The sequence below is a fragment of the Rhodnius prolixus genome, unplaced genomic scaffold (genome assembly GCF_049639745.1).
Source record: "Rhodnius prolixus isolate KJV_2025 unplaced genomic scaffold, Rpr scaffold_2, whole genome shotgun sequence".
Lineage (NCBI taxonomy): Eukaryota > Metazoa > Arthropoda > Insecta > Hemiptera > Reduviidae > Rhodnius > Rhodnius prolixus.
In genome coordinates, this window is record NW_027411592.1 from 18,035,556 (window position 1) to 18,056,029 (window position 20,474).

The window sequence follows — 20,474 nt, forward strand, 5'->3', positions numbered from 1 at the left end:
CTATTTAATGCTTTCGTTGCAGCGAAAAGTGATAAAACTTTCAAGATCACGTCAACACCCGGAATTGTGGTGTCCAAGAAGAATGGTCCATCCAAGTGTGTATTGAAAATAAAAAAGTCGAATTGATAACAGCTGTTGTGTAGTGTGTTTTAAAAACTGTGTTAATAATAGTGTCATTGGTTTCTTTCATTTTGCTGTTAAAAAAGATTTTACTCACGCAATTTTCTCAGATGGAGATCGCCATGGAACATCATCTTCCATTTCATCCTCACTTTCATCAACATCATCTTGGGGTTCGCTAGATGATATGTTCAACGTTGAGGAAGTGAACATGTCTGGTACAGGTAGTATACTCGGCCTCCGGCTACCTAAATTAATATCTTTTTTTTGCATTACCATAAATAAAGATAAGATGCCGATTTGAAACAAATCAATTAAAGTAAATTAAATTTAAGGCTGCCCCCCCCCCCCAAAAAAATTCCAGCAGATAAAATCTTATTTTCAACTTTGTGATCAGAGAAAGGAGTGTTTATACCGAAAGATAGAGAACTTCTAGAAGAAAACTAGAGAATCTGCTATAATTGCAACTTCCCAACAAGCAGCCAGGTCCATAGACTCAAGAACTTACGATACTTTCATTTCCTTCAACCAAACAGGAGACAGAATACACTAATCTAATTGAACTGCATCGCTGGCATTTACAGAATGATTAGTAAATATGTCTAAGCACAATATTTATTTGTAACCGGTGATTTGAAGCCAACACATGAAATAGCACTCAAATAGAGGAACGGACCCACAGACAATAATATACTTAAAAATAATATATCCAGAAATAGAAGAACATATAATTACACTTTATTAGTAAGAAAAGTGCCTTGATAATATTTTGGGCAAAACCAACTATGTTAATTGGTAAAGCCAATACTTAATTTTATGCAATTTTCTTAGATATTACTCAATTATTATTATTATTTTTTAATTTAGTAAGGTGATTTCCCAATTGAGCCGTACACTGCCCAAACTAATCTGTTTAACTCCACTTAAATAGGTTAACAGGTTAACTCCACCTTTTGAAATATCTCAAATTTAAAAGCAACTTGTCAAAGCACTTGGTTCAGTCATAGCTTTTTGTATTTATAACATATAATAAATTTCTCAAATAATAAAGATTAGCACCATTAAACGGCAAAAACTTTTGCTGATGTTCAAGTATTAGATTATTTATTTCCGAAGCCATTTAAATTATTTCATGCACCAATATAAATCGTTGTAATAATTTAACTCAAATACAGTAGCAGCCGCCAAATGATAACGGTACATTTATTAGAAATTATATTATAAACGATTGTAAAAAACAATGTACATTATTTTATCGCATATCTATAAATTTTTGTTTAATGGAGTTAATCGAGTTGTGCAGTGAACAGCTCAATTCTAAATCTATAACTTTTCTTAAAAACCATCGCTTAAATCTTTTTAAAGCAGTTCTGGGCTAAAGCCTAAGTGTTCCTTAAGTATAATGTACGGACTCATTACTTTCAAAATACTAACAGAGCATAAATTCGTAAGTTAAGTTCTATATTTTAAGAAAATAAGTTTAAGAGAAGTGCCAAAATTCTGAACAAATTATGTTACTCTAGCGATTTATTCGTACAAATTGTTTGTAGAGAATTCATTAAGTGATGGCACCAAAATTCTTTGAGGTCAAATATCAAAACCAACAAAAAATAGTTGAGTGCACATTAATTGACTACAGAAGAAATGAGAAAAACAGTTTTTACCTTCACTTAGTTACAAATAGAACTCTTTTAAGGTAGAGTTTCTTTTGACACAGGTCATCCACACCTAAAAGATCTTAGATATCATCTAAACTGCGATTTAATAATTTTTCTAATCTACCATGTCCAGCCTCCACAAGATGGCAGGTTTGAAATCTTTCTGCTTTTTCACTCTGTTATCTCTCATCGAATGTAAAGTCTTACCATAGTCCTTTCAGTGCAAACCTTCTCTATTCTGAATTCAAAGCAGTTTGACTAATGTAGAATACATTTATTTTTTAATATTTTGTTTATCTAGAGAGCTGAAGAGATATTGTTAAAGCGCTGCATGCTACACAGATTTTCCGCATCTGGATCGGCTTCATCAGAAGTTCTGCAGGAATATAATATTCAATGAAAACTGCATCAAATCTGAATCTTCTCTTTATCCTACTAATTGCAGCTTCTAATACGTATTTAATTGGCAAATATCTCATTAGGCGCTTTGCCTTTTGGTTAATTATTTTTTAACTTATCAGGTCTAACCATAAGTGGAAGAAGACCCATTTTTTTTACCTAAACTACTAAGAAATATTTTGTAAACTGTTCTCACAACAGATTGTAAACGCACAACCAATTAAATATATCTGAATGCACTATTGACTTGAACAAACAAATTTATACGAAACTTACCTTCTGGTTTAATTTTGAATATATACTTTTTACTATTCAAATAGATTTAGAAACTAATACAAACCTCGTCTCTGATTGAGTATCTCGGGGCTGAGGAGATTCGGATTAGACTCAGGAGGTCTTGGTAACCCTAAATGGTTACCCGTACTTCCCATACACCCGACACTGCTGTCATAAATAGCTCCACCACCGCCAACTAGCAGTCCACTTTCTTTTACTTTCGGCGTACTGATCATAGTTTCAATAGTATCTGTAACAGTATACACTAATCACAGCTGTTAGCCTGTACTGGAATGTGGAATTCAGCAAACCAAATCTGTGTGGCCATACCGATGAGGAGGTGTTAACTACAGCAAGACTTGTAAGGCTATATTTACAAAATTAGGGACGATGGAGACATGAGGAACAGAAGGCAGACTCATTAAGGAAAAATGAATTCATAAGGAAGCCATTACATTATTAAAACTGAAATGTTAGCAACTTAAATACAGCTTTGTTTTGAAACTAATTTACTCTTAATTACCAATTTAATTTGGAAATGAAACGGCAATAACTACACTCTGCTGTTGATCAGGTTGGTTTTCCTAAAGAAGAATTAAAGCTTATCTATCAAAATAGGTAAATAAATAATGTGGTTTACATTTTTCGGAATTCTTTTAGAACTATTACCTACTTTATTATTATTATAATTTCATTAAGTAAGTAATTATGTAGGAAATAATGACCATGTTGTTGTCTTAATGGAAAGGTAATCTTGTTTAGTATTTACTACGAAAAAGTATTTTTATATTGTTAATTTTTTTCTTTTCATATGTATGTGGATTATCTTTTATTTTAAATAAAGAATACTTCTTCTTCACTTCTATATAGGAAATAATAATTAAATGGATTCGATTCCTAGTCTAGGCATTCGATTTTAATTAAAATGTCCTTTAATATTTTTTTAATAATTTAAATAGCACTGTAGTTTTCTTTTTTAATGTAAATAAGGTTGTGACAGAAACACAATTACATCTAAAAATATTTTTAAAATAGAATAGCAATTCATTTACATTACTGTTCTCTCTCCTTGATAGGATATCATCTCACACATTATAACGATGATTAGAACTTTAAATAATCAAGCAGCGATGAATAGAAGTTCTTTGAACAATAAATATAAAGATTGAAGAATATTACCGATGAATTAGTTTAACAGTAGGCGCTAGACAAGTAAAAATTCATTCCTCGCTTTTGAGATCGGCGAGGCCTTCTCCATATTAACTTGGGCAAAAATTGCCGAAAAAATAGTAAAAGAAAAATTATCTTACCAAAAGTAGGCGGTAGAGTACAATTTAGATCCTACTCACTTAAGATTACTACAAGACTGCGCGACTTCCAGGGATGTCTAGACCATCCGTAGAATCTCGCAGAATGAGAAAAGACATTGGCTTGATAACCGAAAACTTGCGAGTCTTATTCTCAGTAAGATTTTGTTTCAGCTTGAAAGTCTCGTACAGCTGAGAGAGAGTTCTTTGAAAAATAAAAACCTGCATTCAAGGTTTCCCCTAGGATCCTTATACGTCTATGTACACCTCCGGCTGAAGAGTCAAGAGTGCATTTGTGGATGCACAACGGAATTACTGAGTTGGGGAATAATGTTAAATAATTAAACCTCGATTTCAGTTAAAAGTTCCTAGATCAAAGGGGAAAACAAACAATATTCGACTTTAAAAAGTAAAAAGAATCGAAGAACATGTAGAAGAAGATCGATTGAACATTTTTTATTGGCAAAATGATATTAAGCATTCAGCTTAGATAGAATATTTTAAAATAATGGGCGTACTATAAGGGGAAAAAAATCAAATAAAAAAGTGATGTTGGCTGTATGGCACACAGTACACTAGTCGGCCGAATTCCACAAAAAGGGGCACTAACATGCGGGTAAAGATCAGGTGAAATATGCACAAAATTAGTAGTTTTAATTATGCAAAATTGCCGGAAATACTTAGGAGCTGGACAGATTTCAGGCAGCGTGCTTTTCAAGTAGGAACTTTATCACTCAATTTTAGGTCACATAAGATTCAAACCTCCATTTTGGTAGAAAAATGGATTCAATACTATTTAGTAAATGTGTAAAAATGCATGTTGAGGTAAATGGACATGCACAATAGTATCAACACAAGTTTGAGAATAATAAACATTTTTTTTTTTAGTTTTTGTAATAATAATAAAATAACTAGAAAACTCCAGAAATCAAAACCAATTTTATTTTTAAAATCAACTTTGTACAATCATTTGTGTATTATGTTACCGTGAAAGACCGAAATTGGAGAATGTCAAGATTCACATGGTGAATGTTGAGATTCACATAGTCACTTGGTTTAAGTACGAAATATTTGCTAAATATCCCTTATTTCTCCTTATTTGCACCTGTAATGTCGACATTCACTATGCACTGATAGTGAGTATTGAATAAAAATATTTCTGTTACGTTTTTAATGATACTTTATTATTAGAACATATTATCAAAATCAAAATAGGAGAAAATAAGAGCATATGTAAATAAACTGTAGAACTTAAAAGTAAAATTACATTCTAAATGAGTAAAGAAAATAATACCAATAATAAACTTCATTATGATTGACGTTAAAAAATCTTATTGAAACAACTTAAACCAAATAACATATTTGGTCATACACCAAGCGACTATGTGAATCTCAACATTCACCAAGTTAATCTTGACATTCTCCAATTTCGATCTTGCACGGTAACATATACGATAATTACCTTCAGTTTTAGTTTGCGACATTTGTTCGTGTGCGCCATTTGAGCACGGAGCCGTGGATGTGGTTGTACCTCCACCAGCAGCTCCCGCTTGATTGTTTGCCACCACAAAAGCCGAATTCTCCTCTTTTGTAATGGACATGTAATAACAAGTATCAGTCTTTTTCATTATATGCCTGGGTCCCGGGTTTAGCAATATCGTGTCCTCATAGAATTCAGGCAATTCGGCCGGTCTAACTCCGACCAATGCTACGCCATATCTGAGAAACATAAATTCCATTTTTTCACAATTTATAAAAAGATTGTGTGAGTCAAAATTGCATAATTAAAAGCAAATACGGTTTTGAAACTAGTAGTAGTTACAATTTCAAGAAAATAAAAATATAACTGCTAAATTTCAATTTTATTAAATGCATCCACATCATCCAGTTTGGGACCTGTAACATATAAAATACAATATAACTAAAAAAAAGTGTTTTTTTGTAATATGGTCAGATTTATTCTTGACATTTTGCTTTATACTAATTCACAGCTTAATTTTTTTTCTTTCTTTTGTTTAGGCAGTCAAACGTCCTCTTGTTTTGGCGAATGCCCATATTTATCACCAGTTACTTTTCAAATGACCATAAACTGATCTTACACTGACGGATATGTGGTAATAAATATTTATTTCCATTTACTTACAACCCTACACTTAAATACAAAATAAAAAGTTAGGAAGTTTTGATAAATTAGGGTTTGTGTATTTCTCAAAGATAAATCATCAGGTTAAAGTGCAATCCGGTATGACACAATTCTTTTTGTTCATCAACAATTTCCATGCAACAATTTCCTACCTACGCCTATTCCATGTATCATAATCCATTATTCCATCATTCCATATATATCATAATCATTAGTGTTCACAGAAATGCATTCCTCAAAAAAGCTGAAAGCTTATTTGTAGAAGAACATTAGCACAAGGTCAGTAATATATGAAATATTTTGCTCATTTAGAGGCCATTAATTTAAATTTTTAGCTATGGTATTCATTTTTTAAAGTTAGACAGAGAATTTGTTTGTTTTTTTAATCATTATTGCCACACCACTGGTAGGCAACTCTTGATAAGTCTTATCGTTTCCTATACCCAGTATAAGTTGCCAACTTGAATTTGTCATTATTGTTAAAGTGTTCTTCAAAAACACCAGCAAACATCAATATTTTTTCTATTCAGGAAATCAATGAATGTATTTTGTTTTTTCCTTGGCATCAGTTTGCACTGTTAGACAGAAAATTATCTTCAAAGATCCTAATTTTTATTTAGGATAGCCTTAAGATTGCTATTGAGTTGTTCCAGTACATCAAAAGCTTTTCTATTCTTTAAAATGCCAGGGTATGTTATATTAGCCGGCAATTGATTTCTTAAATTTTTAAAAAGCAGGTCTCTGTAGAATGTACTCGTATATTTGGAGCAGGTCATGACAATGTGCTCCATGTTTTCTGAACAGTCACAAGTTATACAAAAGAAGATGACTCTTCACCTATTTTATGAAGATACTTCTTACATAGGTAATGACCACTTGGCAGTCTATTGACACTGGAGACATACTGTTTGGAGCATGATCCATCGCGGAACCAAGGTTTATGACCTACTTTAGGGACTAACGATCTATAAAATTGCCTCTTAGGAAATTCTGAGTAAGACTTTTGCCACTTTTAGTTTATTTTCTTCCTAATACAGGCTAAATCAATAAATGTACTTGCATTCCAATTGAAAATTTTTAACAAACATAGATTTGCAGAAGCAACAACCTTATTAATTACAGAAATGAAAGCTGAATTTTGCCATCCGATAAAAAACAGCCAAAGCACAGAATAGAGGTTTAAATACTTTAATCAAAATAATTACTTTAGTTAATAGAATCATAAAATCGTTTCAATTTAAATTGTCTTAATCAATATTTGTTTCAAGAAGTTTGCTTGTTGACAAGAAGCCATTTGCTGATGTTTTTTTTCATTTCTTTGCCTGATTATATTTTTATTTTATCGATATACAATGACTGTTAGACGTGGGATACTTCATTTTACCGAATTGGCAGTAAATAAATGTGATTCTCTGTAATACACACATTTAAGAGTTTTTAATTTTTTAAGTGCACCTACGTCAAATAATCATCTGCATATTTAACGCAGAGTTCACAATAAATTTTAGTAAATACATTGCACTGTCAACGGGGAACATTGTGGCATTTCATTAGTATTTAGTTGTCTCAATTATTATTCTAAAATTCAATATAAGACTTGGTTGAAATACTTTCTTACCTTGTTCATTTAAAGCAATGTTTAATAAATAAAGTGCTGGTAATTTGTTTCTATTTTTTAAATTCATTAAAAACTCAGGTAAGTTTGATTCAATTTAGAGCTTTAAACAGTTCTTCATCAGTTATACCTTTAGATAACAAATTGAAATTGTTATCGGTAGCTTTATAGTTATAATTTAGTTTATGTTATGTTTATCATAAAATTTGAATGTCAGTTAAATCGACACAAGAGATTTTTAATGAATGCCTGGTTTTGCTTAACTTCAATATATTCTTTTGTTGTCTTTCTGAAATATCTTATAAAATTTCTTTAATAAAATTTTCTGCAGAATTTAGCATAACATTATAGATATTTTTACAACTTTAACTTCAGCTAATTTTCCTTTTTACTGCTAAGCTCAGAAAGTGAGATTGAACTAAAGAACTATCCAGTACTCGGCTGATCATCAATATGAAAACGATGATAAAATGTTCTTCAAGAAAGATGTGGATTCAAACAGAGAGAAAATCTTGTACCATTAAAGCTAATTGATAAGATAGGTGGCAGTGTGTTTTCACGAATAAAAAGCCAATATTAATATCAGCGGAATACAAACAAAGAATGGATTAGTGGAGAATCTATATTCGAACGACTTTGACGAAAGTCTTTACGGAAACAGTACGTGATGAAACAATGCCGTCATTTACTGGACTATTACCTCTCTATTACCGAATGGCCCAACTTTCTGTCTACGAATAAACCCAAAAGTTTAACGCGAATCAGAGAAAAATGATAAAATACAATAAAATGATCAATTTTATATTTAAGTTGAGGCAAATATCTAAACAGTCCTAAAAGTGTGGCATATAAAAAAATAATTTATCAATATAGTTTATTTCGTATAGTTTAAGTCACGACCATTGCTGCCTCCGGTTCTAGTTAAAAACAACTAGCCTATTACCAGATCATCGGCAGCACAACTCTGCCTATACCAAACACGAAGCGTTCACATGAGAGTACAACGAACACTATCAAAAGATCAAACAGCGATAAAAATCCCTTGATTTTTTCAAATTCTTAAGAGGATTTGAAAACAAAGTTTCAGGAGAAGCAGCTAGTCGATATTTAAGAACAGCTATAAATAATAATAAAATTAGCTAGACATATAAATATCGTTTTTCTGTAAAAATAATACAAATATTTATGAAATTTTGGATACTTTAAAGCATTTCATTCATTTTCATTAATTTATTATAATGCATGATGGCTACGAGCTCAATAGCCTTATCATAAACTGTAAATCTGTTGAAAAATATATCAGTATTCTCAAAAAAAACCACAATCCTTAGTTGCTAAGTTGCAAAACTTGTGAATTACAAAAATAAATTTTAAAAATCCATAAAAATAGAATGAAAAATGTACTAACTTTCTGTGCGAATGAAAACTGGCGTAAGTGAAACTTTTTCCTTCATATTCACCAAAGAACCTACTATCTTCCAGTCTAATATGGTAGATTTCATTACCCGAACATCTTCCGTATAAACGATGCCATTCTTCAGAAGAAGTCTGTCCTTCTCTGAAGGAAGAAAATTAATACAGATTATAGTTAAAATAATCTATTTTTAATTTTCCATAAAATATTAATTAACTTTTTTAATCATTAATTACAAATCAAAAGAAAACCCAACCTTCTAATTCCTATAAATTAAGATCTCGAAAGGTAGTTTAAAATATACGTTGATAATATGGGTACTTTATCAAAAATCGGTACCCATTGAGCTTTTGACGAGAGAATCAGGATCAGGTCAAGCTCAACTCTAAACTTTCTCAACTGTTTGATGATTTCTGTGTTACGATTTGGGACTCTGGTTCATTCACTCTATCACACTCTATTATTTATTTATTTTGTGCAGATTGAGTAACGAAAAAAATTTACACCAATAAAAATAATACAAAAACAAAAAATGAAAACCAATCATACTCTCTCTGTTTTATATCTATGTAATTAAAAATAACATTAAAACGTTTATTATAGTTATTAGTGAAAAAGTTATAAATATAAATATAACTTACTGTCCTCTGGATGTATGAAGTAACAAAGTGACTAATGTAGACGCTCCCGGACAAGTACAATTATTTGCCAAAAGCGCATACTTTAATTCGTCTTCACAAACTACATGTTCGGCAAATTTAACATGTAGTTTATTCTCAGGACGAAATATCTGTACATATTGAGGCACTGACGGAGCAAAATCTTTTACTGCCCAAGAACGCAATATGGTGTGTTCGTCCTAGAACAAAAAAAAATAATAATTTTGATCTTTTTTACCAGGACCACTAGGTAGATTGTATTTACTAGATTGAGTAGAAGTAATATTTCTACCAATAAATCTACTTTTACTTCCGATTATCATGGTCTTAGAAAACTAAGAAATTAAGTTCAAATAATTGCAAGTGATATTGATCGTCGTCACTGACTTTTTGGAATGTTGACAATCACTTTAGAGTACATCAATTTTCTGTCATCACTTCTTTGCTGCAGCTGAAAAGCGATTACTTTGTTAGTAGAAGAAAACCTTGAAAAGCTTAATCTTCCAAGTTTAAGCGTCAGGACTGTTCAAGCGATGCACAAATCACTTACTTGGGTCCCCATGTCTTAATTGATTAACAAAAAAGCACTTGCAACCAGAAGTTACAGTGAACAGTAACAAATCTATTATCAATTTCAGTAGATTCAAACTGATTTGCAGGTTTAAACGAGAAATATAAATAATGATTATATTTCTAGGCGCTAGAGTTGCAGGGATTAAACATGAAAAATGTTAAATGGCTCCACGGCAGACCGCATCCCAGATCACAAATATCTCCAAAGACTTCATCTGAGTTCTATCTCAGCTTCAGACCAAGGAAGAATATTCTCAAATATTATCCTAAAAAGCTGGTTATGCTACTAATAAGTAAGGTTATTAATAGAAACAAAGTATTTTCTCAAATTCTTAGCCCCTAGTAACCAAAAAATCAAAATTACGGTTGGTCTTGTATGCCAACACCAATTCATGAATGGTTTACGTACAACTTTTGAAAAAAGTTTCTCCAAATTTAGAAACAAAAACTGCCAGTCAGCATAACAACAAAATTATTTAATAACAATTACTTTTTTCGTCCAAAAACATTTTGGGTAAAAATGTGGAACCACATATAATGAGGTATGAGATAATTAATGATTTTAATTAGATGAAAGTGATATAACACGGAGATTGGGATGGAATTAGAGATAGACACTACACACTATATTCTATTGTTAGACACAATAAACCGAGATTAGACTAATTAATGTAATTAGTAGAATTTATATCCCATTTTATCTTTCTAGCACCTGTATTCCTGACTGGTTTCGGAATTTCAACCATCGCCAGAAAATAGATTAATCAGATTTGAGCAACAAATTCTTAAAATGAGAAGTCCATTTTTTAACACTATAAAAATTAATCTACCTTCTATATGATGATATATGTGATTCCAAAACTATTCAGTGAGATTTTGGCGAACTACGTGAGTTAAAACCTAGGATATTACACTGCACAGTTAACCACATTCTTAATACGCTGAATAGTTTCGTGGCCACGTCGCAAAATCACGTTGACACATTCAGTCTCAAACTTTAAGGGACGAAAAGAGGTTGCTGACTGCGGAACAATACTCAAAAAACGAAAGAAATCCTGAATTTAGTCTGGACTTAAGACATTGTAAAGAGTAATTTCTGTTGATTTTCAAATTTTAATGGGCAGGTAGATGGTACAAATGAATCCATTAAAGATATATATACTTATATCTACGAATACATTGGAAGATTCGCCATTGCAAGCTGCAACAGTCAACTGGAGCCTAAAAGCACACAAATTTTCCACGAGATTGCGGAGTTTTTGAAGATGGAAGGAGGATAAAACTGATGAGGCATTAATATTTATCGCCGATGCTTTTCAAATTGAATACCAAAAATTTGGAAAAACAGTTTTTAAAGTGATGTCATTATATTCCTTTCTTTCTGGGTTTAATCTCTTATAAAAGGAACTTAAGGACGAGCCTTTGAGATCCAATTTCAGTGAAGTTTAGTTCAGTACTGCTACCAGAAATCGTAGGATAAGGTATCAAAGGAGTCATTCGGGGAGACAAAAAAGATTCACTATTTTTGTTTAAATCATATTAAAAGATATTTAATTTGGGAACAACTAAACTAGATGTCTACACTAAGAAATTTATATTTCGAAAATTATGTTCAGTTCAGTCTAAGGAAATGAATGTACAAAAAGATGCACATGAAGGAGCAGACAGAATTGTGCTTTAGATGTTTTAATACTTGCCCACTTCACTTCAAAAAATTAGTTTCAATTGTTCATAATTATGCTTGCAATAAAAATTACATCAAAAAATAATTGAAAAATGTCAATAAAAAAAAAAAAAGTATAACTTACTGCAGCTGTTTTATCTGCATAATTTCTAGCTGCTAGGACAAAGCAGGCTTCCGCTTCATTCATTCTAGCTCTGGCCAAATCGACATCTTTAAGGCAAGAACCTTGTATGTAAATGACACGTTGAGCCCATATCGGCACTTGTAATATCATTCGCATTGTTGTATCCAATTCCATTGGTGATAACAACACTACGTAATAATCCTAAAAGATCATTTCAATACAATAAATTTAATAAAAACATAATTTTTGTTCATAAATTAAAAATTTATTATTAAATTCATAACATTACTATATTGACAATATTTTGCTATTGCACCGTCCTAATAATGCTGGAAATACAGTCGAACAGCATGTGTAAACATGCTGTTGCTGATATCCATCGCTAAGAATAACAAAGCGGCGCTATCCTCTCAGCCACAGAAGGTGAACTTTCGAGTTAACATTGCTACCCACTATTACACTATACATACCACTATTTACAATAATCATCCAAGATTAATTGACTACCAGAAGCAAGGCAATAATGATCACAATGTGGGTAATTAATGGCAATTATTAAGATTCTGAAAATATGGGATGGAATTCTGAAAACCGGTCAGGGATAAGAAAACATCATCTAACGGCCTATAAAATTAGTGATGTTAAGGTTCTATTTTTTCTAACATACTTTTGCTTTATGCGTCAGTATGATTTATTATTTTTTTTCATTAGGACAGAATGGGTGAAAGAATTAATTGTCCATCCACTAATGTAGCTACTTTCTATGAATTTATACTTTGCTTTCATGTCAATAGGAACTATTTTCAAATAAAAACGTTTAAGGTATGAAGAATTTTGAAGGTATACTAAGCAATATTTTCCTCTGTAATAGGAATGGAAAAAAGATCAAGTGACTGAAAATCTATCATATAATATTCAACATTGTAACAATTTGTTTCTGAGGAATAAGATTGACAAGATCAATATCTCAACTCATATGCTCGAAATATATCAAAAAGTAAAGTTACTACATCGGTACAAACTAAAGCAATTATAGAAAGAGGAGTTGAACTTTCCGCCATGATTTATTTTTTTAATTTCAAGGCGCATCAAAATCTAAGGTTATTTATTAGAGTTTTTTCAATTCACTGCCAGCCTCCGAACAGTTACAGGCAACATTAACCCCCAACACTGGACAGTTAGCTTATACGTAGAAGCTCCTAGAAAGAGAAATTCTAAGGGCCAGTTGGATACGGATGAATTCCTTTAAAAATTAGAAGGACGTACCAACTGCACGCAGTAACAAGATAAAGAACGATTGTCATGTGCAATTTGTTATTAGAGCGCAAGGGAGCGAGGGACAGAAAGGAGAGTGCATTTTTAATGCAGTGTAAGAAAATAAGAAAGAAATCAATTTCCTCTCTTAAAAAATATTATATTATTCAAAAAATTTAGAGAACTCCCGACTTCAAATATCAAATTTTTCGTTAAAAAAAAAATACGTATAGAAAAATTCATTAAAATAACTTTTTAAAACGCTTACTTAATCATAAAAGATAACTAAAAATCATTAAAAGTATGGAGTCAATGAATGAATGAATCAAGAAACAAGTTTGGAGCAAGATGTGAAAAAGAAACTAACAGAATACAAAATTACTATCGAGATAGTTGGTAAACACATGTTTTACTCATACATTTTCTGCAACTATTTTATTTATTAAAAGCAATCAAAAAGAGTTAACGAGTTTTCTAACGAGAGCTATAATTCTTAATGGCAGCAATAATTCAATCATAAGAACAAAACGTTGAATTATTATTGTACGATACAGAGATTTGTTTTGCATAAATTTTAAAGAAGGAAATGTGTTGCTAGTTTGAAAGAATGGTGAGTATTGTTTGTTTTACGAGCCACTACAAGCATCACAGTTCAAAATCGTAACCGTTTTAGCACTAAACAGAAATGATTGTGATAAAATTGTATTGTAAATTAAGCAAACAAACAAATTATTTGCGGATATAAAATGAGATTTACATTGAACTTAGATTTGTGAAACGAGAACGTTCTTATGAAGCTAAAAAATGGCATCACCATTAATGCCAAATGGTTAGTGCAAAGAGCTTCCAAAGTTTGACACAAACTGGTTGTCCTTGGATTTTCTCATCTCAATTATCCAGTGACGAGTCTGAGACGAGAGTGCACTATACATAAGTGATTGTACTCTGAGAGTAGGAATTCAGGCAAATTTTTCAAGAAAAAAGAATTTCTATTCTAAAAATTTAGTGACAAATATTCTGAAGAATAGAATTAATACTGCCATTAAAGAGCGTGAATAAACGAGGAATATTAAAGCTTTAGATAAATTTGAAAGGTTCTGAAGGATAATTGTAGCAATATCATTCTTCTTCAACAGACTGGACTTTTTATTTAATGAAGAATGACATATAAAGGAGAACATTAAAAGTAACGATTGCAAACTCGTGGCAGGTAAAATTAAAGACTTAAAATGCGTTAAAAATTAATTAAAAACAGAAAAATTTACTAATTTAGTCAGAACAAATTCATTCAAATATAATTATTTTAAATTCTTTTAAAAATATGGCGAAAATACATTTATATAAGTTCGTAATATGTTTTATTTAAATATCTCCTAATAAAATTTGAACCTAAATTAATGAAAATTTGTTTATATTATTTAAAAATAATGATGATTTAGTTAAAACTATTAAAAATATCTATATGTGTATTGAAATGTGGAAATAATTTATACAAAACCATAAACTATACTGAGATTAAGAAACTGAATTCTACGTTTGAAAGATTCGAGATGAAACCATAGTTTTATGTGTAAAGCAAAAGTGTTGTCTGGTAAAGCTGTAAAGGAAGTAACTCCCAGTTAGCCAGTAAAGTAGTGAAATAACCAGCAGCACGTCGAACGAGCGACTGGAGTTTTTTACTGAAGGGAAGCTGTACGTACTCACGGTCCCAAGGGAGTTATACAACCAACTGGAATTGAAATTGTTTCAATGTTACAACATTTGCTTTTATCTTTTTCAAACCTTCCTTTATTTTTCTTTTTTTTTTTGCATTCCACAACTATTCGTAACGATAAGTATTAATGCATTCTTAAACTTTTCGAATTCGAGTATTTTGATGGTAGATTTTGTTTATGGTTTAAGGGCACAAAGGAAAATGGTTTCTAGTAATGGGTCTATTACCGAGTCGCCTAGTTAAATGCTCATTTTTTTTTTTCCATCTTACCAAATATTATCAAAAATATATGTCGGCCTATACGCGTCGAAAAGCCAAAACCAAATACAGAGATCGTATACGGTTGGAAAGGGCTTCTCAAGAACAATTGAATGGTAAAAATAAAACACCATATGACCGAGTCAAGCTGTGCCTAGGAACGTAAAAGAATGAACGCGGCCGAGCGGATCAACGACGGTGTCAGTACATCTGCAGCTGGGGCAATTTAAATTATGCAAGTGGATGATGAAATCGCTTCTACATCGACAACGGACTGTGTAGGCATTGATTGTGTTCGATCGTCGATTTGTTTTCTTGATTTCATCCTAAATACATAGATAAAAATATAAACCGTTACATAAACGTATTCACGTACAACACACGGCCGTGTCCATGACACAGCCGCAGTTTTTTTTATTATTATAAATCTTATCTCTAATTGGAGTGTTATTGTAATTCACCACTGCAACAGTTGTTGCAACAAGCAAATATGGTAAAAGAAAAAAGAAATAAAAGAAAATCATGAGTGGAGAAGGCACCCAGTGGTGCCACTCCAGTAACGTGCTTTGCTCTCACGATAAGAGAAGATCACGAGGCCATCTTCTCTTCAATCCTCCTTAGAGGATTACCTGGTAATGTGGAGGAAGATAGGTGTTCTATGAGAGGGTTAGGATGAGCTGCTGTAGAGGAATGAAATTTGAAGAAACGAGTGTTAGCAAGATCTGTAATGAAAGGAATTTTGAGGTCATTATGGATAGTGAGGTTAGATACATAGAACGGAGCGTTAAGAAGTATTCCAAGTATTTTTTACTGTAATGTCTGGAGGCGTAGTGAGTTGGAACGCTTAGTCCATTCCCATACTTCGATGCCGTATGACCAAATAGGTCGCAGTAACAGTAGATATAAGAGCTTTAAAGTAAATTTCTCTAAATAGGGAAAGGTATTACATGAGTCTTGACCTGAAATCCCTTAGCGCACTCCTAATGAAAGAAACTCGAGTTTTAGTGCTATAGAAGCATTCAAAATATATTTCCTCGCCTCTCAATCTTTTATTTTCTACACTAATTTTGGGGATCGTAACACATGGTTTTGGGTAAAAATCAACTACTCCAAATGGAAGAACTATTTTAAAAATAGATTTTTTTTTTGGTTATCCTTTTTATATAAACTAAAAATTTTTGAACTGAAGTAAGAAAAAGACTTTTGATTTTAGACAAAATCTAAAAGAAATTGTAAACATTAACTTCAATCAAATGTTTACATAGCGTTTATTCTAACATTAGTGTTCTAGAGAGTTTATAGATAGCACTGCTGTCTAGCTTCTCAATGTACTATAACTTCCCTTTCAAAGAGAAGAAAAATACAATTCAATCAATTTTCTATTTTGCGTTTTGCCCAGGATATCGAAATATATGTAAACGGTGTAGAAGGTTTAATGCTGTACAGCTTTATTTTATTTTTTTGTTTTACACAAAAATTGCTAACTTCTAGGTTAGATGGACTTACTTAAAATTGAATCAAATTAATCGACAGAAAATTACTGTGTCATTTAACTTATGAATTTAGTACTTCCCAAGATATGGATTGTGTTCACTAAGAAAAAACTTTTAATAGTTTGGTAAAGTCCTAAAAGATAAGATGGTAACTGAATTGAGCTGTAACGTGAGGCAATGATTAGCCCATTCTGACGCAAAAAGCAGCAATCAGAAGGAAAAAAGAGCATGAATATTTATGTGTAAAAATAGGAAACTTAACAATATTTATAATAATAAGATATAGAAAACATGGAGCAACTAAATTGGGAACGTATAATTGCATACTTGTAATAAAGGGTGAGCATAAAATTCATTAAGAAAATCCATGATGGTGTCAGCATGTAATGTAGTGCTGCAAACGACGACATGTTTCTCCGACTGGGCACGATGAGAACTGTACGAACCGCCCAGTTTTTGGCGTTCCATCCAAGTAAATGCCAACTGCTCGAACTGTAAACAAAACGCTCAATGAAAACAAAAAGTATTTGATACGTTTACAGCTTTTAGTATTTTATTTAAGCAACATTATTTCTTCATTGTTCTGGCTTTATTATAATATTTCCTTCTATATACTAGGGGAATTAATTTTTAAATAGGCAATTTTATGGTTTGTTATGTTAATAACTTTAACAAATTATGTAAATTCATAACCTAGAAGATTTTTCTCGCTTTCGTCTTTATAAATCTTTATTTTAAAGCGTACAGAATTTCATTCCTGATTGTATCCATCATAGAGCGCATGTTTTTTTTTTTTTTTTTTGTATCCCTGAACGGTTTTGGACTTTCATGCACCATCATGCAGGATAGTAGATTGATTAATCAGTGTGAATTCAGCTTCACTTATTTTGCCGTCTCAGACCTACAATTGGTGACCTCTGCCGATGGATGACAATCCGAAACCAGATAGAATAAAACATGCGTGCTACGAAGGATAAAATGCGCGTTATTATCCAGCACTGAGGACCTAACCACAGTTTCATTAGAATTTCATCTTTATTTTACCATACTACGAGGTGTAGTCATTAAATAACGATACAATTGTTGTAAAACATTTTATTTTAAATTTAAACATATTTAGTTATTATCACCTTCAATATACACCCCTCCCCTATCCCTACAACGCTCAATGCGAATTTACCATTGTTCGAAACAGTGCTGGAAGTCTTTTTCTGTCAGCTCCTGCATGACGCGTACCGCTTTTTCTTTCACAGCTTCAACGGACTGAAATCGTGTTCCTTTTAATGCAGATTTGACTTTGGGGAATAGATAAAAGTCACATGGGGCCAGGTCAGGCGAATAAGGCGGATGGCCTAAAACTGGGATGTTGTACTTGGCTAGAAACAACGTCTAGACAGACCATGCAGTATGAGCCCGCGCGTTGTCTTAATGGAGAACCCGTGACTTGTTCTTCCACAAATCGGGTCGTTTTTTCCTTATTCTTTCACAGAGTTAAGCAAGCACCTCACGGTAGTAATGTTGATTAATTATAATCGATATTTTCATCCGTTTTGGACGTGAAAGGGCGACCCGGGCGGTTATCATCTCCGATGTCTTCTCGGTCATCTTGGAAACGCTTGAACCATTCAAAAACTTGCGCACGTGATAAACATTAATAGCCATAAACTTCTTTTAATAAAAGATAAGTTTCAGTAGCGGTTTTACCCAGTTTCATGTGAAATTTCACTACAATTCGTTGCACATGTGTAGTAAGTATCATGTTTTCGGTAAAACGAAACTAACACCTCTTTCACAAACGATGGTTCCGGTCAGACAGATTTCTCTACAAACACGTGAGACACGCTGCAATCGAAAGAGAAGGCTTTACGCTGCACAGCTATCGGTCGTTCGTTAGTATTTGGCGCATGCATAGTTCTTCTGTAATAGCATCTGTCTCGTTATTTAATAGCTACACCTTATGAGTTCATGTACTCATTTAAAGGATGTAAACGGAATTAAACTTTTATGACTTTTCTCTCGTTAATGTTGTCAACAAACTTTCCCAAACAAACACTTGTGACACTCACAAGAATTTTCTCGTAATACATCCATTATTTATTAATACACAAATGTAATACGGTACAAATAAATGATTAGAAATCGTTTTCGTACTGGCGATTTCTAAAAGAGTGATTCCTTATTGCAAACCTCAGCACGCGAAATCGATGCAAAGTAAATGGACAGTCAAACTTCATACACACATCTGTTAAAAGCGCATAAACTTGCTGAGCTACGTGGCATCTTGTCGGGTAAGCCACTAGTGCTTCCAAGTTGGCTCCACAACCAACTAAAAACGTCTCTTCGAACATTTCTTGTCGAAATAGACTTGAAAAAGACCACATTCCAAAGATCTGGGCTCTAAATCGGAACTCACAGCTGCTACTGCTAGAGTATTATTCCAAAACAAAATGTAATCTGGATTTCTCTAGAATTTCATAAATGAAACCTATCCCCAGTTCGTGTGTAGCTACTTTTCTTTTGTTAAAAAGAAAATGAGTTAATTATAAAGTAAATACTTCCGCCACAGTCCACGACACATAATCGGTAGTTGGACGTTAAACCTGCCTTTAAAAAAAATAGGCAATTACTTTACTTTTATTAATATTGAGTTACAGAATCTCAGGAATACCCACAAATATGAACACCATATTTCAGGGAAGATTGCCTAAAAATTAAGAAAAACGACCGGGCTTAGCAGCATCCTATACGAAATTTCATTTATTCATTTCTCCTATAAAATAAAAAATAGTACAAGGGAATTGGTTGGATTTTCACATAATTAAATCCAGAGAAATTTAAATGCTAATATTGTGAAAATATTATTATGCTGTAAATAAAAAAATCCAAAGTTTTACTCAAAATATTATGTTTATTTGTGCATGAGTTAAATAATTTTTTTTTTTTTAATTTATTTGTTAAGTTACACCAGCGCTAGATGCACTATTAGTAACAATGTCAATAGCTGATACCACTACAAACTCCACTAATTGAGGGGAGAAGTTACCCAGTGATAACACTCCCTAGTTAAATAATTAAAATAATATTTTGATCAAACAATTAAAACCGAATCATCTGTATTATGAAACTCGCTAACAATAAAAAATAATGTGTAAATATATGTAAGTGGCCTAATATGAACAACGAAGTAAACTTTGCGATGTGCTTGAATTAAATCTAAAATTACTGCAATAGAAAATGCAAAAAAAGTATTTTGCTATGAAGTCTAGCTCCACCAAATCCTATGGCGAGGAATGGACTACCAGCCACCTGGCGTCTAACGGCCATTCCAACCTAACAAACCAAACATCCACTATCCCAGACATGGTCATCAATCACACAATAAACAGTGGACATAGAGTTGACTGATGTGCGCAAATATTTGCATTGGTACCCGCCAAGCCAACTCCATCATTCCATTATACCCATAACCTGTGATGCCTACATTCTAAGAACCAACACTGACCCTTACCCTAAAAAAGATGCCTCAACAGAACTTTTAGATCTCTTTTGTAGACTCATCCACAACTCACCATAAATCTAACAGAACTAAAAAATATTATTAGATATAACTTTAGCTGAGTACATTAATAAGGAGTTAAAGTTTTTGACACAATTCTGGACACTGGTGCTGCGTTAGTTAAAAGTTCCATCAAATCAGTAGTAATTTCACTACCCATTTTATAATCGTCAACCTGTCTATTACCTTAGCTCAATTACAATTTTAATTGTAAAAAGACTAAATGT

The 20,474-nt window shown here is 32.3% G+C and overlaps 1 protein-coding gene across 15 annotated transcripts in view; it reads right to left on the reverse strand.

Annotated features, from left to right (window-relative positions):
* Positions 1–20,474, reverse strand: part of SLO2 (slowpoke 2) — a 508,183-nt gene that overhangs the window by 45,410 nt on the left and 442,299 nt on the right. For 14 of the 15 annotated variants that reach the window (XM_074118338.1, XM_074118335.1, XM_074118332.1 and 11 more), the window contains 7 exons: positions 17,019–17,183; positions 11,973–12,173; positions 9,574–9,791; positions 8,927–9,076; positions 5,223–5,479; positions 2,518–2,718; positions 218–368 (listed from right to left, as the gene is read on the reverse strand). In XM_074118338.1, coding sequence (XP_073974439.1) covers positions 218–368; positions 2,518–2,718; positions 5,223–5,479; positions 8,927–9,076; positions 9,574–9,791; positions 11,973–12,173; positions 17,019–17,183 — 1,343 coding nt within the window. The remainder of the gene's footprint in view (positions 1–217; positions 369–2,517; positions 2,719–5,222; positions 5,480–8,926; positions 9,077–9,573; positions 9,792–11,972; positions 12,174–17,018; positions 17,184–20,474) is intronic. The other variant, XM_074118329.1, reaches the window with a different exon arrangement.